Source organism: Lipotes vexillifer, unplaced genomic scaffold (genome assembly GCF_000442215.2).
Source record: "Lipotes vexillifer unplaced genomic scaffold, Lipotes_vexillifer_v1.1 scaffold318, whole genome shotgun sequence".
Taxonomy (NCBI): Eukaryota; Metazoa; Chordata; class Mammalia; order Artiodactyla; family Lipotidae; genus Lipotes; species Lipotes vexillifer.
In genome coordinates this window covers 165,527-188,149 of record NW_006795060.1, presented here as the reverse complement: position 1 = coordinate 188,149, position 22,623 = coordinate 165,527, and the positions used below count along the sequence as shown (strand labels likewise).

General features: G+C 43.7%; 1 protein-coding gene across 1 annotated transcript in view; it reads right to left on the bottom strand.

Moving 5' to 3' along the window:
* Positions 1 to 11,198: 11,198 nt before the first annotated feature.
* RS1 (retinoschisin 1) overlaps positions 11,199 to 22,623 on the bottom strand; it is a 21,376-nt gene continuing 9,951 nt past the window's right edge. The window contains exons 4-6 of the mRNA XM_007467405.1: positions 16,061 to 16,202; positions 13,656 to 13,851; positions 11,199 to 11,351 (exon numbers count right to left, since the gene is read on the bottom strand). Coding sequence (XP_007467467.1) covers positions 11,199 to 11,351; positions 13,656 to 13,851; positions 16,061 to 16,202 — 491 coding nt within the window. The remainder of the gene's footprint in view (positions 11,352 to 13,655; positions 13,852 to 16,060; positions 16,203 to 22,623) is intronic.

Genomic DNA, 22,623 nt, shown 5'->3' with positions numbered 1-22,623 from the left:
ATCCTTGACAGAAATCACCTCAATACCATCATCCGTCAAGAGTATTAGATTTTCGGAAGTAGTCTCTTAGCAATAATATTTTTAAAGGTCCCCTCCCACCCCTCAAAGAGTTAACTTCTCAGTATTTATTACTTGTCCCAGGACTGTGAGAGTATCAGCCCCTGAATCAAGTTGGCTATAATTGAAATCTGCTGAGTTACTGTTCCCCTCCCCCAACATTTTAAGAATCATAGCTCTGATGATTATGAAGATTATAAAGAAAAAGGTCTTAGTTTCTTTGAAGCTTAAATTGTGTGCATATTGCATTTTTATATAACTACTATAATGATGTGTATTGATTATATATAGAGGTCATTTTAAGGTGCTTTTAATTTAATTTTAATAAGTGTAATAGGCACTAAAATAAAACTCAACTAGGTACTATCATTGAAACAATTTGATTCAAACCAATAGTTTGCATGCTCTTCGGTTCTTTTTATATCTTACTGCTTTCACCAGTTCAGTGCTGTCTGAGTAGCTCTGAATTCTGGCTTTTTCCAGGCAGCTGCCCAGTTATATAGTGATGTGGACCCTTAGCAGTTTTTGCCTGGATACTAATGACTCTAAAAGGGTGTGTAACTCTTCTTTTTTAAACTCACCCTGTACCTTGTATTCCCCCTTGCAAACCAGAAACTCCATTTTTTTCCTCTGGAAAGACTTCTCACTGTGCTGTGCGCTTAGGAACTGCGCAGTCACATTGCCATGCTGTGGCATTTGAGGCTCGTTGTCACCTAGGGGCTGGTTTCCCATGTTTTCATCCTTGCTAACATTGGGATCTCACATATTTGCAGAACATTTATATTTGTGATGGTTCTTCAAAGAAGGGCTAGAATAATTGCCTTCTACCTAGAGCAGAGTAAACCTAACTGATGAAGAGTCAATACATACTTTTCGTACATTCCCAGATTTGAGCCAGAAAATATCTGCAATGTTTTCAACTAGTGTTTTTGAGGTAGCTCTTTTATCCTCTTCTCAGCTTTTGTCCATTCTGACTTTCACTGACCTCAGTAAGCTGTAAATGATCTACAATTCGCATTTCTAGCATGCATATTTCTCTTCCTGGTCACATGGTAAAGTTTTCTCTCAAATCTAATGGGCCCTCTTTTAGCTCTGAACTTATTTTCCTCTGGTTGATGAATTATTGGCCTCACAAAGGTTGCCATCTGTGATAAGATTAAGGACTTGATTTTAGGTCACAAAAGTCTGCATTTTCTTGAGGAAGGGAAGTTTATGACATCCATGTTCTATCATCTGCCCTAACTTCCTAAAGGATAAAAAGGTTGAATGAAGGCTTATGAATTGCTTTGTTTTATGGAAGTATCACTGATCTTTTGAAAAGAAACTCTGCTTTATTGTTTTTCTACTTTTGCTTTACCACCATCCTCATTATTCTTCTCAGAAGTTCTGAATGAACTTTTACTAAACCTTGTTTGGTTTCAGTCAGAGGTTTAGCCTCTCTAGAGCCCAAGACAAAAAGTGCTCCATGCTGAGGGGCTCAAGTGAGTTATCTACAGCAGGATTCTCGACCAGGGCCAATTTTGCCTCCTGGGGACATTTGGCAATGGCAGGAGACATGTTTGGTTGTCACAACTGGGGGTGGTGCTGTACTACTGGGATCTAGTAGGTAGAGGCCAGGGTTGCTGCTAAACATCTTGCATGCCCAGGACCGCCCCCACCAGACAAAGAATCATTCAGCCCCAAATGTCAGTAGTGCCGAGGCTGAGAAACCCTGCTCTACCATATTCCAAGCCCACCTGTCTGCAGAGCTTGGCCCCGCGCTAGTTCTCTGCAGGCTTCAAAACTGCAGGTACAAATTCTTTAGCGTTGCATTCTCTTAAAGAGTCTTCTACCACCATTCTTGAATCCCTGGAATCCTATTGTCTGTTTTCATTATCTTGGCCCTGCTAAAAGGTGCATCCTTTGGGAGGAGACCAGAGTCACTTTATAGGTGTTTGAGAACTTAAATTCTAGGTCAGCATCCTTAGAAAATCTTTCATAGAGCCATGAAGCTTATATTTAGAAGCAAGCAGCAGCCTGGCAGATTGGCATGATTTTTACCAACTGCTCAAAGGCATCCGTGGCTTTTAGCTGTCTCTCCCAAAAGAAAATGTGTTTGTTTTTAAGTCATTTAATAACTCTTTACAAATATTGGCGTGTGACCGATTAGAAGCAAAAAACTCTTAATTGGTGGTCATGATGTGGCTGTTATAGGAGTATTTGTGCCGTGTGCTTTGGTTAAATCTGTTTTAAAATGTACTTTAAGATTCACCATTTGCAGTTGTACTTTAATTCTAAGCTCAGAGCCATGCTGGTTAGTTTCCAGTCGCATCATGTATTATAAAGTATGTTGTGATTGTAGAGTTAGACAGTTTAGCATATTTCTAACCTGAAAATTAGTGGGCTTTGCTACGAAGTGCTATCCCATTTTTCCTTCCCAGCACCTCTTAGTTAACATCATAGTACCCTCACTCCTTAAACTAGTTTTTAGAGTAAATAAGGAAAAAAGCCATTTATTTTCTTCTAGCTAAGTATTGAGAATGACTCACAAGTGTACAACTGTTTTTTTAAGGCCAAGAGGATTACTTTTCAAGTATGTAGAAGGCTCTGTCCATTTCTGTTCACCTAGGTCCTGGTGGGGACTCAACTTTTAGCAAGGGCAATGGCTCATTGCGACTTATTCCTAGAGCTCAGCTGGGAAGCAGAAATCTGCATAATCTCTCCTGGTCAGAACATATTTTCTGGAGAGCAGTGCTTTTATATCTAGAAGTTTGTTAACTCCTGCATTATAGTCAGATACTGAGCTCCATGCAAGCACTAAGTATCCACAGACTCATACTTTTGTGAACTGGGAATGTGGTATGATACACTGAACCAAGTCAGAAAATATTGAAATATTTCCTTGCCTCCTTCAATTCATCACTAATAAAGTGTGTAGGCAGAGAAAACTTAATTGCAGTTTTAAAAAAAATGGTTTCTTTAAAAGGGGCTGCAGAAACAACAGTACAAATGTCATAAGTGTCCTGTTGCTAATCCACAGGGCCAGGATCTCACAAGAAGGCTCTCTTAGAGACTTAAAGGGCCAACTTGCAAAATAAAAACTTGTAAGTGGCTCTGATTTCTTCCTTCTGCATCTTGACCAGCTGAGATATAGAATATAATAACTTGAGGTCTGATTCAGCTGGGTAAAAAATTCTGCATTAGAAACCATGAGTAAATGCAAGAAAGTGAATCTGTGACAAGATGAGTCCCTTGTCTTTCTGTATACACACAATGTGGTAGAAGTACAGTGGCTAGGAAACTATGGGCCTGCTGCCCTATTCTATTCTATTTCTTCTTTTTTAATCGAATGTACTATGAAATGTCATAGACTTTTGTGCCAAGTCAGTTACTATGTGAATATTCATTTCCCATAGTGCTTTGTTAATACATCAGTGTTAGGCCTGGTCCTGACTCCACCTTTCTCCACTCCAGGCACTGACCCACCTTTCTGTGTATTTCCTATAGGCTATTAAATATGATCACAACCTGCCTTGTACTTCCATTCATTAACTGTTTACTCCCAAGTTTGAGGGAAGTTTGTCTTTTGTTTTGCCAGAAAAAAATTTGTAATAGTCTACACGTTGGATTTCTAGGGCCAGAGAACTGTGGCAGTGAAACTAGTATCTCTTCTAAGGCCCTTCGTTACCCACAAGGTTAAGCTCTCTGAACCCCATTTGATCCTTGGGTTGTATTTTGATCTTCCTTTGGAATCTTAAAAATCGGTCTCCATGTTGTATGCAGATTAGAAGTTGCCTTGTTCACTACTCTTCCAGCGCAGAGTATCAGGGAGAAAGAGGCCTTATCTGTTCCTCCATCCCCTCCGTTTTGACAGACTGCAAAGAATTCCTCAGGACTTCCTTTGGTTTGGGATTTTACTTTCCCAAAAGCCTGATCTGATTCATTTCAGGCATAGACAAGCTTGTCCTAGTGCTCTGTTTCAGGGCTAATCAGACAAAACCCAGGAATAGAAAAGGTAGATGCCTTGACTTTTGTCCCTGTTGGGGGATTAAAGTGTTTATCGCCAGAGTTGTCAAAAGCTCCAGTTACAACACATTCAGTTTCAAGGGAAAAAAAATGATGCTTTTCCTTCTGGAGAACTTTTAAGTTCTCCACAGCAGCTTAGATTTTCCAAAATGGAAAGTAAAGCTTGTATAAAATCTGTTTTCACTAGAGATATACAATCGATTATAGTCACCTCAGTCCATTTCCCTCTCCTTGTTTCCTCCTTGGTCACTGATTGAGTCAGGCTGGAGGGGTAATGCTGTGATTGTAAGAAGTAAATTCTCACTTGAACGTGGACTGATTAACAGTAACAAACCAAACAAAATAGTTGCCCCTAATTCCTATCTCCAAGAATTGCTTTGTGCCATTTTGAATTCAGGTAGTTATTCTGTATATATTTAGAAGACTATTCTGAGCTTCTTCAATCTCTAGGAAGTTTGAAGGGGGTATCTGGGAAGACACAGAGCAGGGAGACTTTGAGAACCCTGTTTGTGCCTGAAAACAAAAATAGGGATAAGCCAGAATGATGTAACATCTAAGTTTGTGGTAGATGAAGAATCAGTTGAAATTCTTAATTGCACAGACTTTATAATCCATAATATAAAGTGTAATTCCATACTTTGTACTGTGGCAAGGGTGTGACGTGGTGTTAACCTTTTTAATTTTTGAATCCAAGCTGAATTTAAAGTGTTGAATATTTAAATTCCTCACAAGCTAATTATGAACCATTTGTAAAGTGTTTATATAACTCTTTGTATCATGTATTGGTACATCTTATCAAGTTTTTTCTGGCATGTATTCCATTCTAAACTTCTGTAAAATTTCTATTGTTGCTGTAAATATTATACAAATATCTATTCCGTGGTAACCTTAATTATCAGCATGAAATGGTTAATTTTTACTGAGCACAATGTATTTTTGAATGGATCTTCCCAAATGTCTTTAATAAAATGCAGATTTTGCACTGACTGATGTGATTGCCAGGCCTTCCCCATCTTGAGCACTGTGGTCCCTCTTGTTTGAACAACAAGCAGCTCCGTGGTAGTTCCTTATTTGTAAAGAACTCGTTTGAATTCAGATGAAGGATAATGGGCCTTTGAATTTGGAATCAGTTTAAGGGACAGAAATTATTGTAAGGCAGGGCAAATCCTGTTATTTACTGATGTTGATAATTTTTTTTTTTTTTTTTGTATTTATAAAGCTTTTTTCCCCTTCTGGCATTTTGAAAACTTTGGTTTCTTTTACACTTGAGTGTTGCCTCATTTGCACGTTGCCAGACACTCACTTGGTGGTTTGGGGAAGATGGGAAGAGATGTCAACCTCCTGCTTAGTGCCATGGAGGAAGCAAAGATGGACAGCTTAATAAGGATTTCTTCGTGTTTTAGAGCAAGGGGTTGGCAAACTCTTTCTGTAAAGGGCCAGATAATATTTGAGGCACCGTGAGCCATTGGATCTCTGACTACTCAACCCTACTCACCATGCAACTCTGCCATTGTAGTGCAAAAGTAGTATAGATATGTAAATGAATGGGTGTGACTGCATTCCAATAAAACTTTATTTACAAAAACAGGCAGGGAACCAGATTTGCCAGCCTGTTTCAGGCCCTCACTTTTGTCTTTAAGGATAAGAAGACCAACTAAGTAAATGGGGTGGCAGGGGAGAGCTTAAATTTTGTGATAACATGTATAAATATCCTCCCACTTTCTTTATCTTTATAAACAAAGGATAGGAGCTAAAACCCTGTGTCACCAAAATCTTCACTCCAAGTTTCTCAAGTGTCATAGAAACTTGTGGCCTGTGATTTCAACTATGCTGTTTATCAAGACTGAATCAAAGTAACTGGGGCTTGTCATTTTTTTATGTTCATAGCACTTACTATGGCTGGGCACATTGCCAAGTATTTTACTTTTATTATTATTTTATTTTTATTTTATTTACTTTTTTGCGGTACGCGGGCCCCTCACTGTTGTGGCCTCTTCCGTTGCGGAGCACAGGCTCCGGACCCTCAGGCTCAGCGGCCATGGTTCATGGGCCCAGCCGCTCCGCGGCATGTGGGATCTTCCCAGACCAGGTCACGAGCCCGTGTCCCCTGCATTGGCAGGCGGACTCTCAACCACTGCGCCACCAGGGAAGCCCTACTTTTATTATTACATTTATTTTTTGGAAGACAGCAAAGTGGGTAGTATCCCCATTTTGTAGATGAGGAAACTGAGGTTTATGGACTTTATGTTAACCTGCCCAAGGTCACCCAGCTAGGATTTGAATCCAAGTATGTTCACTGGAAAGCCCATACCCTTTAACACTACTATACAGTATGATCACTATGTCGCCATGTATAGAAACTGACATGGGTTCATGACATGGGGTGATTCACGTACCACCCTTCTTCCCATCTCCCATCAAGTGGTAATTGAACTGATTTGAGAATAGAACATTTCATTGAAACAAGTCACTAGAGGTCCAGAGACTAGTGAAATGGCTGAAAGCACAGGGTCTGGGGTCGGATTACCAGAGTGCAATCCTAGCTCCATCACCTACATCTTGTGTGGCTTTATGCAAGTTACTTAACTTTTCTATGCCTCGGTTTCCTTATCTTTAAATGGAAATAATAATAGTGCCTACTTCATAGGGTTGTTGTGAGGATTTAATGAGATGATAACCTGCAAAGCACTTGATAGATTCTCAATAAATATTAGCTGCTACAGTATTTTTGCTATTATTTGTGCCCCAGTTGACAGCCCTATGAAGTTAAAAAGGAATGTCACTGAATCTTGACTACCACTTATACAGAGCTCATTAAGCACTTTAGGTGCATTTATCTTATTTGATCTTCACATCAGCCCTGTAAAGTTCTCATGATTAAGAACCACCCAGCTTAGAGCTACTCTTGGGATCACAGGGGAAGCAATAGCCCTTACAGGTGTGCATTTGTCAGCAAGCCTCAGCAACCATGCTCCAGGCAGACAAAAAGATGGGCTTCTGTCAGTGTTTGTTCAAAGGCTCAATTCAGGGGTACAATCTTCTGGGTTCTGAGATTGGAATCATAGCAGTACCTTTATTTTGAAATACCTTTACCTCGTCTAAGTAACCTCCTCCCACACTGAATACCAAAATCAGCTCAGACTTTTTCTTAACCTTGCCAACACTTAGTGCTACTTCTTTGGTCCTAGGATTTCATCTAGTTGTTTAAAAATCTCCTGCAATATGTTATGTATATTTTACCACAATTAAAAAAAAAAGTGTCCTGCAAGTATAGGCCACACTCTAGAATTTCTGAAAATATTCTTCAACCACAAGTTTCCCCCACAAAAGAAATAGTACTGCAAGCATAGTTCATGTGTTTAATGGCAAGATTCTGTTGGGCTTCAGATGTCCCTCAGTAAAAGTTTTATTTTTTATACATCCTGTCATGAATTAAATGAAGTAAAAAATTCATATGCTGTAGTAAATAAATTACCTACAGATAAATGTTTTCCGAATCTCACTGTTTATTAAATTCTGAAGTACTGAGCAATTTCCAATAGGAAATCTCAGCTGACTTCTTTGCAGAAATTGACAAGTTGATCCTAAAATTCTTACGGAAATCCAAGGGACTCAGAATAGCCAAAATGATCTTGAAGAAGAACAAAGTTGGAACACTCATGTGTTACAATTTGACAACTTCCTACAAAGCTACAGTAATCAAAACAGTGTGGTACTAGCGTAATGATAGACATATAGATCAATGGAATAGAACTGAGTGTCCAGGGAATTCCCTGGCGGTCCAGTGGTTAGGACTCCATGCTTTCACTGCTGAGGGTGCAGGTTCAATCCCTGGTCAGGGAACTAAGATCCCACAAGCTGCATGGCATGGCCAAAAAAAAAGAATTGAGTGTCCAGAAACATAAACCCTCACCTTTCTGGTCAACTGATTTTCCATAACGGTCCAAGGTCATTCAATGGGGAAGGAATAGTCTTTTTGACAAATGTGCTGGGACATTTGGATATCCACATGCAAAGAATGAAGTTAGACCCCTACCTCATATCATATACAAAAATTAACTCAAAATTGATCAAAGATCTAAATGTAAGAGGTAAAACTATAAAACTCTCGGGGAAAAAAAATAGGAATAAATCTTCATGATCTGGATTTGGCAATGGTTTCTCAGATATGACACCAATAGCACAAACAACAAAAGAGAAAAAATAAGTTGGACTTAAAATTTTAAAATATGTGTTTCAAAGGACTCCTTCAAGAGAGTGAAAAGACAACCTATGAAATAGGAGAAAATATTTGCAAATCATTTATCTGGTAAGGTAATTGTATCTAGAATATATAAAGAACTCTTTCAACTCAATATTTTAGAAACAGCCTAATTTCAAAAATGGGCAAAGGGTCAGAATAGACATTTCTTCAAAGAAGGTGTACAAACACAGTAGACACATGAAAAGATGCTTAACATCATTACTCATTAGAGAAATGCAAATCAAAACCACAATGAGAGATACTACTTCATACACACTAGGATGGCTACAATCAAAAAGATAGTAACAAGTGTGCAGAAATTGGAACCCTCATACATCGCTGATGGGAATGTAAAATGGTGCAGCCACCTTGAAAAATTGTCTGAAAGTTCCTCAAAAGGTTAAATTGAGTTACCATATGACCCAGCAATTCCACTCCTGGGTATATACCCAAGATAAATGAAAACGTCCACACAAAAACTTGTACACAGTTGTTCATAGCAGCATTATTCATAATAGCCATAAAGTGGAAACAACCCAAATGTCCATCAACAGATGAATGGGTAAATAGAATGTGGTTTATCCATACAATGGAATGATATTCAGCCATAAAAAGGAATGAAGTACTGATACATGTTACAACGTGAATGAACCTTGAAAACACTATACTAAGTGAAAGAAGCCAGACAGGAAAAAACCACATATTGAATGATTTCATTTATATGAAATGTCCAGAATACGCAAAATCTACAGAGACAGAAACGAGATTAATGGTTGCCCGGGGCTGGGGTGGGCAAGTGGGTTGGAGAGGTGTGATGGCTAGTGGGGACAGGGTTTCTTTTGGGGGTGATGAAAATTTTCTAAAATTGATTGTGGAGAGGCCCGCATAACGCAAGGAAAAAAAAAAAAAAAATTTAAAATTGATTGTGATAATGGTTGCTCAACTCAATATACTAAAAGTCATTGAATTATACACTGTAAATGGGTGAAATTTGTATGGTATGTGAATTTTATCTCAATAAAGCTGTTCCAAAACAAAAATTTCCAATATAAACAATTATTTGGAGAACCTTTATCCCTGCCTCATCCTGTCTACTTCTTTTCTTTTTTTCCCTTAACTATACTCCCCTCCTGTGTCTGGTGTGCCAGTTGTAGAGTCCTGAACTCTTAGGCTATCGCCATTTTCTCTGACAATCCATGTCACGATAAAAGTTCGTTCAGCTTTCCTAGTAAGAATCTCTAGGCATTCTGTTCAAAGTGGATTTGTCCATGTGTCCTAAGGCCAGAGAAGGTTTTTTTTTTTTTTCCCTACCCTGAATTGATACCTTTATATGTGAGAGAAGATTGAGCAGAGAAAAGCGTTTTTCCACGTTTAAGTATACAGCATGGGGATTGGAAAGATGCTAGGTTAAATAAGCTGTTCTAAGCCCAAAAACACCAGGGAAGAGATTTGGGGATTTTAGGAGGCTGGCCGTTCACAGAGAAGGTGAATACGATGTCCAGGATCGTGTTGGTGTGAGTCCATTGCCTCGGCTTGGCGTTTGAAAACAGAAAGTAACTCAGAGAAATGAGCTGCTAGCAGAGGCTGCACTGCCTCAGGACCAGGACAGTCTTGGCTTCCCCAGTCTCACTGGAGGGCCCTCATCCTCTGATTCCACCCCTTCTCGGCTCCTGCTTTCAAATCCTCTCCTGCCCACCCGCCCTGTCATCAGCCTCTTCCAGGTAAAGGCCTGAAAACTCAGGCTGCGCTATAAACGACAAAGGCAGACTGTCCTTCCCCCAAGCTCCCTGCTTGCAGAGTTCCTCCAGGAGGGGAAGGCCAGGCTGAGCCCAGATGTTACGAGGCAAGGGGGCAGAAGTTGGAAGGTTGGGCTCACCAGCGGCCTAGCCGCATCACGCTTCTCAGATTGTAGGGCCTGACCACTTCCTGCAGACTGTACTCAGCTGATGGGCCTCCTCTGTGTAGCCAGTGATAGCTCCTGGCCAACTGTTTTCCAAGTGTAAGCTTGTTGAAAAATGGTAGCCCTAGATAAAAGGAAATTCTGGTGTGTTCTGGTCATTTGGGGTTCCTAAATACAGGAAAACTTTGCTCCTTACATATGCAGCCTGTCCCGTGTATTCACCTAAATAGTGACCACAGACTGGGATCATTTGCCTGAGGGGACTGCAGAATGGAGCTATATGTGATAAGAGCTCTGGACCTCCCCCCATCCCTGTGTTCAGGGTTAGGTGTGAGGGGTGAAAGCTCAAAGCAGGGGAGGCCCTCCTACCTCTGGGGTGTTTGGTCATGCACGGCTCTCACGAGACTGGGACATGGGCTCCCATCCACCAGACTCATCTGCGCCACCCAGTCACCCCAAAACTCTGCAAACGCAGTGCTCTAAAGTCCTAAAAGGCCATGATTTAATGAAAACTTAGAAGAAACCACAAGCTCGCTCCCCCTTTGCGTTCAAAGGGAGGCTTTATGAAACTCTATGTTCCTGTTTTGAACGTGGTAAAGCAAAAGAATTTTCAAATTATCAGGGTTGCTTTTCATTCCCCTGGGACTGCACCTTTCACAGTGTCACTGAGACCAAAAACAAAAACAAACCAAAAAAACCCGAGAGCAGCAAATTATTCCTGCTACTTAGGCTTTTGCTTGAAAATTGTTTTTAGGGACATTTTCTTTGTTCTTATTTTCTTCCGCCCTGAGTGGGGAATAAGTTCATTTTCTTTTCCTTTCACTGAAATTGGAAACTATATCTTACAAAAAAGAAAGAAGTATTCTCTGCCCAGCTCCGCATTGAAAAGAGCCTGTAAAATCCAGCCCTTTTGGTCACAGTGGTAAGTCAGCATTCCCCCATGGGCCGCGCTGCACCCTCCACCCCCTGGCAGGTGCTGAGCTGAGGCGGGCATCAGGTACACTTGCTGACGCACTCCAGCAACTCCATCCGGATGGCAATGCGGATGTGCCAGCCCAGCGGGATGAGCCGGATGAAGCGGGAAATGATGGGGGGCCGCAGCAGGTTCTGGACTGTGGAGGTTCGGTCCGAGTTTCCATAGAAAACCTAAAGAGAGGGAGGAAATCCTATCACCATCACAGAAGGGGAGAGAAAAGGAAGACAGATTCCTGTCTGGAGTTGGCCCCAACTTTTAACTATGGAAAATCTCAGTGCTGAAAGGGCAGAGAATTTGCTGATGTCCCCCAAAATCTAACCTTGAATGATTGTCAGCACCTACATGCTCCAGGCATCAATTTAAATGAATTAAAATTAGGTAACAGTTCTTCCTCAGTAACACTAGCTGCTGTTCAAGTGCTCAATACTGTATGTGATTAGTGGCTGCCATATTGGATACTGCAGATAATAACATTTCCTTCATTGCAGAAAGTTCTACTAGACGGCGCTGATAGAAAATGCTGCTTGATTCTTACCACCAATTTTGTGATTTAATCCTTTGCATTTTGACAAGAATTTTGAAAAGGAGCACATTATACTTAAGAGAGGAATGTTCCTGTGTTCCAAAGGTAGCCAAAGTGGGGCTCAAGTGAAAACTTGTGAGCTGGCTCTAAAGTTGTGAGCCAAAGCTTAACTGTGTGTGTCTACATTGATACAAATGGCAAGTACTTTTTTTTTTTTTGCGGTACGCGGGCCTCTCACCGCCGTGGCCTCTCCCATTGCGGAGCACAGGCTCCGGATGCACAGGCTCAGCGGCCATGGCTCACGGGCCCAGCCACTCCGCGGCATGTGGGATCTTCCCGGACCGGGGCACGAACCCGTGTCCCCTGCATCGGCAGGCGGACTCAACCACTGCGCCACCAGGGAAGCCCTGGCAAGTACTTTTTATACTTTTTTTGGAAAAAAATGTTTTTAAAAAACCAAAGGACATAAAAACTAGAGAGAAGATTCTCGAAGTGGGAGAGCAGTGCCCAAAATAGAAAAAGGTGTTGCTTCCTGTGTTTTGGGATGTAACATAGCAATTACGCAGTGGCTGTAACATAAGGTACAATGGATATTTGGCTATATCTTCAAAGAAACTTCTGTGCACTTTTTCCAGAGTCCTAGTGCTCTACCCAATGACACTGGAACATTTCATTTCCTTCTGGGATTATCTCCTGGAAAAAATCTGGCTGCCACATTGACCTCATCCATACACAAATCAAGAAGGACCTCAGCTGCCATGATCTTGCCTTTATTTCTTCCCAATAGCAACACCCCACATCCCCTTCTCTAAGCTGTTTGCCCTTGAACCTCTTTAAATCAGGAGCCCAGTGAAGAAGGAGGATGGAACAGGCCCCAGATCTCACAACTGCTGGAGTGGAACACTTCTTTGCAAAGAACTATCAAGGCCTTCAGAAACACCGGTAGAGCTTGAAAAAGAATTTTCATATCTTTTTGAAAAGCCAACTAATAGGAACAAAAATGAAATAAAATGTCCAAGTATCAAGATGGTTTTTCCTATTGTGGTCAAACTCCTTGAAATTTCAACCCATGAATGTCTTGCTGTACAAATTGTCATCAAGAGAGTATAGAGCCTTCTGATGTTCAGCTGCACATGCCTACTTAACCTGATGAAATGTCCAGATTAGCTGGGGGAAGTCCTCTCAGACAAAAGGGCAGTTAACATTTCCAAACAGCTAGTGAGTTTTTATTTCATTGCAGATAACATTTTACATGTGTGTGTGTGTGTATATATATGTAAAATATTGATTATATATTTGTATGTGTATATATGTGTATGCATATATGAATATACATATGTGTGTATATATTTATATAAAATATATAAAATCAAAAGCCTACTGTGTTTAGTCTGTGATGAGCAAGAATTGGGTGGGTCTCAGCCCTCAGAGATTAGTAGGATATAAAGTTGCTCAAAGGTTTAAGTGAATGTTTCTTCTCAGCTGGACTTGTTTTAACCATTTATACAGTTTAGTGGCTAATTTGTTGAGATTGTCGGTCTCAATAGTAAGGAGAGGCCATATCTACATAAAGGGACAAGAACCTAGCCACATCAGTAGTAGGTCAAGCCAGACCCATGCAGCAAAGTGTTCAAGGTCCAGTGACTTTGGCAGAATCCCAATGGCCAGTCTTGATTATTCAAGCAACTCTGTGCTGATGTGAGAATTCAAAGACTTCTTTTGCACATACGATGGCACTCATTCGCAAACTGTGCTAGACATGAGGGATACAAGCAAAGACCCCTGCCTCGTCGTCAGAGAGCAGATAGTGTTGTGGGGAGGAAGCACGGATGATTCACCATACCGTGGGGTCAGTGTTCTGACAGAAGGTGGCGACAGGAACACAGGGATGGGTGGGAGGGGTGTCCCAGAGGGGCTGTGTTGAAGTTGGTTTGGGGTAAGCCCGACATACCCGGTTGTTTCCGGTCTGGTCCTTATAGTAAATCCAGTTCAGGCTCTCATCGGTCCTGTACTGCACACTGTACTTGGTCATCCACTCGTCGATGTCACAGCGCCCCTGGGTGAGGATCCCCGAAATCACCTTGACCTCCTTCAGATCTATCTGCAACCACTGGCTGCTGTCCTGGAACTTGGAGAGCCAGGCGCACCTGCCGCGGACACAGCGAGTCACCAGGAGCGTTTCCCCGTGAGCGCCTCCAAAGAGCTGGGAGGTGCTGTCTTTTGAGGGGATGCCAGCACCTGAAGAGCCCCCACAAAGCTCGGGCAGTCTGAGCTGCAATCTGTTAAGTACCCAGAAGCTTGTCTCCGAGAAGTGTCCGGCCTCTGTGATACTTGTATAGTTTCTCCCTGCACCTCCACCGCCCAAGGAAAAATTGCCAGATTCAAATAATTTGTCAAAGAAATGCCTTCAACTGTAGCTGAAATCACCTTTGGGGTGTGGTTGAGCATGTTTTTTTCAAAACATGCCAATCCATGGTAATCGCACCTTCCAGCCCCCTTCCCTTTTCATTAGTCTCCCCTGATGTTCTCTTTCCGTAAGTCTTTTTTTTTTTTTTTTCTTTAATTTCACTCTCTTCATACCTATCTGCGTCTCCTTCAGGTGCTGTCATCTACGCCATGGTAGGCACCATGTGCAGAACATGGAACCAAGTGGCTCTGCAAGGGCTTTTCACAATTGTAAAGCAAAGCAACCACTGAAGGAACGGATTTATTTTTTAGTTATATCCTCATAAGTTGTGGAAATCTATAGTTTCCCTTTGTGGCGTGTGCCTGTGTGTGCGCACCTGTGCACATTAATAAGGTTCTCGGGGACTCGGCCCTTGGCAGCCTTCTCTTCTAATTCTGGACTTGCTCCTTGGGTGGCTCCTGACTTTTAGGTCCATCTCAGACTTTTTCTAAATTCTAAACCCTGAGAATCAATTGCTAGCTAGACAACTACTGGATGCCATATAGCATCTCAAATAAAACATGTCCCAAAAGAGCTCCTAATTATCCTCACCCCAGCCCCTTGTTCCAGGGTTCATCTCTCTGAATTCTACCCCCTTCCTCTCTGTCACCTCAAACATCTAATCCATCTCTTGGCTCCATCTCCAAATGTTTCTCAAAGTCGTTTACTTCTCTCCATTAGACTGCCACCACTCTAGCCCACGTCACCCTCAGTTCTTGCCTGGACAGCTGCCATAGCTTACTTAACTGGTCTCCTTGGATTCCTCTCCCCACCTCACCCCCCACCCGTACCCCACACCAAACAGCTCTCCCCACAAGAGCCAGAAGATTTTACTTAAAACATAAATCTGATTGTGATACTCTCCAACTTTAAATCTTCCTCTGATAGAGTCTGTTCATTGTCTCCCAATATCCTCTTCCCCTTTCCTTTAGTAATAGAACCCCTAAATTTTCTCTGGGCAAGAGGCCACCCAGCTAAGATCACATTTCCCAGTCTCCTCTGTAGCTGGGAGCGGCAGTTGGACCAGATTCTGATCAATGGGATGTAGGTAGAAGTGGCCAGCAGGATTATGTATGTATCCTTAAAGGAAAAGTATATGCACTCTGCTCTTCTTTTCTCCCTCCTGAGTAGAATGTGGATGTGATAGTGGAAGCTAGAGCAGCCATCTTGGATCCCAAGGTGGAAACTTCATGTTAGGGTGAGAGAACAAGGTAGAAAGAGTCTGGGCCCCTGATACCATCCAGCTGCCATAACAACCCTAGACTGCCTGATCACCTCCAAGTTGATTAAGTCTCTGTATTTTGGGGCTGTTTGTTACAGCAGCACAAACCTGTTTTCTAATTAATGCACATTCAGGGTTCTCCCATTATCTCTAAAATAAGGACCACAGTCCTTAACATGACTTATAAGGCCTTGCACCATCTGATTTCTTTCTACTTCTCCAGCCTCATCTCACCTGTGTGCTAACCTCACTGGCTTTCTTTATAGTCCCCATCCATGCACTTGAGGGATCTTCCCAACTCAGGGCCTTTGCACCTGCTGTACCCTGTGCCTCTCTCCCCCTTCCCCCCACCTGGCCAACTGCAACTCTCAGGCCAAAGATCTTTTCCTTCCCTGGTGCTTCAAGTGGACCAGGTCTTTCTTCTCCTCTGCAGCACTCATCACACTTGGCGGATGGCCAGTTGTGTGACAATGTGCTTAGAGTCCCCCCTCTAAACTGCGTGCTTCTCGAAGGTGAGGAGCTCATTCACCTTGTTCACTGCTGTATCCACTGTCCTTGGCACGCGGAAGGCACTCAGTCAATATTTGTTGAATAAATAAATGCATTCTGTGTCGTTAATTTATTACAGAGACCTACTTTTTCAAATCACATGAAAAAAAATATCGCCTGAGCCTCCTGCTCTGCTTACCCAAAGCCTTGACTATTGAGTCGGGCCTTGTTGGCGGTCCAGGAGGAATACCAGCCCACGTACTGCTCCAGGTTGGAGCAGGTGATCTGGTCTGGTGTAACCTCTCCTGACTCGAAACCCAGGGGCTTATGATATGGGCATTCTGGGAAAGGAAAAACAATGCACATTAAAACACTCTTATCGCATGGCAAGACTCAACAAACACGACATGATCGAAATGACAAATCCGACCCTCTCGTTCGCGCCTTGTGAGGTGGGGGATGTTTTCCTTGTCAGCGCCCTTCACAATGGGTAGGACTGGGTCTTCATCCTCTTCACTGCTCTTGCGAGAAGAGAGTGAAGGTGAAGTAAAGGGATTGCCATAGAGACTCCCAACATTCATAAAAGCAGCTGTAAGTAGCTCTATGGCAACCTCGTGGTGCGGGGGGAGAAACACTTCACCTCCTCCACAGACTCAGAGACCTGAAAACCAAGAGGTTCACAGGAAAATATCATACTTAAATGTCATGCTCTTTAGTTTCCTCATTAACACGGGTTAGCCATCCCACGTGATGACATGAAGGCCCCTTAATTGTCCTCAGGCAGCATATGATGCCAATTATAGGAACAAAACAATGGTGAGAGGCAAGAAGGCCAGTTATATATTGAGACTGACTTCCCATTTGTAAATTGCAGTTTTTCCCTGGTCTAATGAAAAAAAAAGGGTGGGGCGGGAATGAAATGCATCTGAGTGACTGTTGAATAAGGAACAGTTGAAAGGAACTGCTTTTTCCAAATAAGAGTAGCCAAAGCTGGTTCTTGTATATTAATTGCTGCTTCTCACGGATTTCCTCTCACTAATTTAGCATTCAGTTACCTGGTCAGAGACTACCAATTGCCAACCCAGCATCCATTCTTCCCTGCTTTTAGACTAAAGAACCCTAATTTTGTTGGGTGCAGCAACGTAGCCAGCTAAAACAAAACAATCTTTCCCAGCCACCTTTGCAGTTAGAAGTGACCATGTGACACAGTTTCTAACTCATGAGATAGAAGAGGATGTCTGCTGGGGATTTCCGATCAGATTTTGCTTGCCCCCTCTTGCTTCCTCTTGCCTAGAAGGAAGACCTGATGGTTGGTGCGACAGTAGCCATTCTGCACCCTGGGGGTAAGGCCAAGAGAACTGAAGAGACCTCAGCCCTGATATCTTTAAGCTGCTCCTTACCCCTAGTCTTTTTACCATGTGAGTCAAAGAAAAACTCCTATTTCAATAAGCCACTATTCAGGGGGTCTCTTATTTATAACCAAACCCAGATTCTAGCTGAATTTCTTTAGAAAACAAATGATAAACTTAGGCAAATACATTCTCCTAGTTTCCCAGTTGTGAATGATAAACTTCAAGTAAGGAAGATCAAAATACTTTCTTTCCATGTATAAATTTGAGTTCAGATTGAAAAGCCAAGTGTCTTTACTGGGGCATCATCACCTTCAACAGCAAAATGAGTGCTGAGGTCTTTCTGGCAGATAATTTTCAAAAGTCAGTAAAACTGAATGAGGCATGTAAAAGCTTGAATGCCATCCTGAGGCTCCAGAATGCCTGTGAGGATAGTCATGCCCTGTCCCCAGAGGCTGAAGACAGAAGGACAGCTTCAGGCCTGCGGCCAGGGCAGCTTAACTGCCTTTCTGCCCAGGGAACCAAAGAAATAGGGCCAACTCCCACCAGTAACTGCAGCTCGGCGGGGCTGTGGGTGAGGGGACAGCATTTGTAGTTTATCCAGTACCCGAAGCTTGGGGGGGGGGGGCGCTATTAAAATAATGTCAAGGGAGAGAGAATAGGAGCGCTTTCTGAGCCACTCCATCACGCCTTGTGTGGCCAAATCATCAGGGGGGCTTGTTAAGAATGCAGTTTCCAGGATTCCACCCTCAGAGTGGCCACATTTTTAACAAGCACACTTTGAAAACCTTAGTCTGCCAGGGAAGACGTTGGCTGGAGGATTCAGGGGGCCTGGCGCCTGTGGCCTTGGGGGCTTCTCCACCTCCTCAACTCCCCTCTGACCTGGAAGAAAAGCTCAGCCGTGCCACTGGAAGGAGGGACAAGGCCCCAGCGTCAGGAAGCTGGGTTTCAGTTGGGCCCTTGGTCGCCACTTAAATTCTAACTGTGGATATCTCTAAGGACCCTCCATCCTGAACCTCCCTTTTCTTGCTCCAGGGCCACCAGCTCAGAGGCAAGAAGCACAGGGGAAAGAAAAGCCATGGCCACCTCTCCCGATTGCTTTCTTCTTGGCATTTTGCTCTTTCTCTATTTTCCCCTCACGTCTCTTTTGCCGTCTCTTCCCAGTTAGCCCATCTAACAGTTAAGAGTTACACTGAAGGGACCTGGCCAATGGCAATGGTCTTGGAGGCCTGTAAGGTCTTGTCCAGACGTGGATCCTGCCCACACTCTCCAGGGGAGGTGATGAGCTCACCATCCCCATGGTTTCAGCCAGTGTCTGAGAGCCAGTGCCCAGCCCCCAGGCCCCAAGCTCCATCCCACTGCCACCTGGATATTCTCTAAGTGAACAGTTTCATCTGGGTGAAAGATGAAACTGACCCAAAGATGCTTCACACTCATATGTCCAAAACTAAGCCCTTCAGAGCCCAAGCCCCAAGCCTGCCCCTGTCCAGTGCTCCTGTCTCAGGCATCGGTGCCTCCAGCTACACAGCTGCTAACCCAGAAAACGCAGTGTTTTGGCCCAAGGCACAGAGCAGAGACTCTGTGATGGGTCTCAGCCTGGGCGTCACCTGGAAAGTTATAGAAGTGCTGGTGTTCAGGCCACACCCCCCAGAGATTCTGATGTCATTGGTCTGGGGCATGACCTGGGCATGGGGTAAATCTTCAGGTGATGGTAATGGGCAGCCAAGGTCAAGAACACCTGCTTACAGCCAATTCGACCTAGGATTGGATCCCACTCTCTCTCTGGTGAGCTTAGGCAAGCTGCTCACCCTCTCTGGGTCTCAGTTTCCTCATCTGTGAAATGGGCACAACAGTAGTCCCTGCCTCCATAAAGTTGATTTGGGATTACATGAAGCAGTGTTTGTAGAGTGTAGAGCCTGTAGTGCCTGACCAAAAATAAGCAGCTAGTACTGGTATAATAGGGTGAATTTATGAGAGTATATTAATGTCTTGAGTTGTGTATGTTTGTTTTTTATGGTTAAGACTCACCAGGGGAAAAAAATCTAACACCCCTCTACCCCAGTCTGCCTTGCCCCCATCATCCTCCCTGCATCACCCTGAGAAGGTCAGCTTCCTATTTCTAAACATTTGGAGTCTCCTTGCATCAGGAAGGAATAAGCTGTTTGCACATGCATGCACGTGATTTGAGAGAGAAGAAGCCTGTTGACAGCCTAGCATCTCTCAGGCTTATGGATTTGGAAGGTCTAGGCCTCAACAGGAATTAGCTGACTGTCCCAGAGGAGGTGGCCAGAGGCTTTGGGCTTTGACCCTTGCTGGGTGGTGGGGGGCTCATGGTAGGGGCCTGATCTCAGTCGGGAAATGGTTCCTCTGAGGGGGCTGGACCAGGGATGGGGGGCAGGACCCCTGAACTCTTGACACTCTCAGAGACTTGGGAAGGTCACAGGACTGAGCTTGGTTCAGAGGAAGAAGGGCCACCAACGAGGTGTTTGCCTTCCCCTGGGGGCTGCCGGCCGGGCAGGGAGCTGCCCTCAGCCTGAGCCTGGGCCCTGTGCCGAGTCAGCCCTTGCAGGCCCCTTGGGGGCAGGGGGGTGGTGGGTGTAGAGGTGTAGTCCAAAGCGGAGGGGCAGGATATTCAACAGTCCTCCTGTCTTTAGACTCCACACAGCCCATGATAAAGGGGGACTCAAACCGGAGTTATCTGAAAATTGGAAAAATAGAAAATGTAACATTTCTCCTGCTCTTTGTGCCCTGGAGTGAAGGGCACTCCAGTTACATGCTTACTATTTTCCCTGTCTCCTCCTTTCCCCTTCACCTGGACGCCTCTCCTCATCCTTTGGATCTCTGCCCACTTGCCCAGCTCCCCCGGTCTGTCTAGCTCACCACGCTTTCCTGAGCTGAGCAGAACGCCTGCGTGTGCTAGGCACTCAATAGATGAATGGAGGGATAAACAAACTTCATCACCCCATCTCAGGTGGCCACTGGAGATAAGCAAAGAAAATGGCAGGAACAGGAAGCAGGGAGGTCAGGGAGGAAGTGGGAGTTGACTGGCCCAGAGAACTCCCACTGGCGTAATCAAAAAGAAACTGTCAATTGAGTCTAAACTAGTATCAAGCGACATAAATAATGTTGCTGGAGGAATTAAAGGGATCCTCTTTACACACACACAATATGTCCTTCCCAAGCTTTCTGCTCAGTGGAGGTTACTGTGAGCTATTAAGCCTGTTTCTACACTCATTTTACTCTTAAGGAAACACCTGCCTCTTCTGAGCGATGATTTGATAATGAGGTCGATAAAGACATAGTCATATGTGCTGTTAATCCAGGCTATGCTCACTTAACATACTAGCCTTTCTTATGCAGTAGATAATTTCTCGATGTGTAGACAAAGAAAGGCCAGACATGCTTTTAAACAATATTAACCTAAAGGAACACAAAGAGAGTTCAGGGCCATTTTTGACAAAAGACATGTGAACGTTATTATGCGCGTGTGTTAGACTTGAATGTATATGATGATGTAGCGGAATACAGAATAATATTTATAGAAGAATAGGGTATAAACTTGAATATAATATGGAAATATAAAATCCAGATTATAAGTAAAGCGTTGAGTCATTAGATTTCTTATGCTTTGATACGTTCCCTGCCGTATTTCCCCCTCTCAGAGTGACGAGGTAATCTTGGCTCAACTGTGGAAAAGACAGACCTTTTAATATAATAGTGTTAAGCTGAAGATTAGGAGGCCATAATGCACCTAGCTGGTCACCTTCTGTTCTGTGGGTAGGGCCCCCTGGCAGTAGCAGCCAGTGTGCACCTACGAGCATCTCCTGGCAGCTCTGAGTGACCCTCCTGTCCTGTGCTTTCTAGGGCCTTCTTCCGTCCTAAGGCAGGCTCTGGTGGAAGCGCTGAATCTCAGGATCCAGCAAGACCAAGCAGCGTTCTTGACGTTCCAATGAGGATCTGAGGCACTGACAGTCAAGTAAATTCTGGAAGGTTGTGGCTAGTCCTGCTGCCCTGAATCATCTCTTTCATGGAGAAACAAATGAACATTAATGAATCAACCATTTAACACTAAGGCTGCATTTTTTTCCTTCCTGGGAATATTTGTGTTGTTAAAACAAAACAAAACAAAAACGAAAACCCCAGTGGGGAGAGGAGAACACTTAAGCTAAAAGAATTTCTGATTTCAGAACTTCAAGTTCATGGCAACTGTGTAGGGGAGAGAGCCTGGGCAGCCCAGCTCATCTTTCACACTCCTCAGACACACAGCCCTCCTCAGCTACACAGTTGATCAGGTCAATGAAACCAATCCGTATAAAAAATCTCTCTTCAATTTCTTCTTAGAAAGAGCTTCCGTGGACTGGATTCCAGTACGTCTCATGTCTCTAGTGAAGAGAACATTTGTTTCCAGTAAATGGTAAACTCCTCCAGGGTAGAGACAATGGTTCATTTTTGTCTCCCCATCGGCACATAATAGGCACATGATGACAGAGGGTGGAATTGAATTCTAAATGGATTATTAAGGAGGGTGCCTCAGTCTTGACTGGGCAGAGCACCCCAGCACAGAATGGCTGCGGGAGCTCACGCCGTGGAGCTCAGTGGGACGTCCCTCCCGTGGGAGAAGCCCGCTGAACTCATCAGCGCTTACTGCTTGCCTCACTACTGCACCCCACTGTTCCCTTCCAGAAGGCTTAGTTCAGAAACCAATTCCTACCCCTTTAGTATGTAGGAAAACAGGCAGTAAAAGCCTTTGTGGACGCCCCTCTCCCCCACATTTGCTATTTTAATGCAAATTTAATGAAATAATGCAGAGAAGCTCACACACTACACACAAACCTCTCTCCTGGAGCTATTATTAGATGATTATGTAAAATGAATGACGTGCCGCCGCATGGCACCATCATAACCCTGGAAAGGGGGGGCAAGGACAGTTTCAGCAAAACAGGCTCCGAGCTGTGGTAAATACTGAGCACGGCAAATGTGTGATAGGCCGCCCGAGCCTCTGAAAGTCAGAGTGTGACCTCTTAGAAGGCAGGAAGAAAAGGAGCTGCAGTGTGCCAGGTCCAGGACAAGATGCTTTAAGGCCTCATGCATTTTACTCCTCGTAACAACTCCTTACAGCAGGGTCCGTTTTTATAAATAACGTTTTGTTGGAGCACAACCACGCTCATGCATTTACATTCAGTCTGTGGCTGCCTTCCATTTGAGGTGTTGAGGCCCTATGGCCCACAGAGCCACAAAGATTTACCACCAGGTCCTTTACAGGCAAAGTTTGCTGGCCCCTGCCTTAGAGGAGGCATTCATATTAGTCAGGAGAGGCTGTTTATGCTGCAGAACGAATTGTCACAGAAATTTCAGAGGCTTAACACAGCAAAGGTTGATTTTTCACTCAGGTGGTTCATTGTGGGTCAGCAGG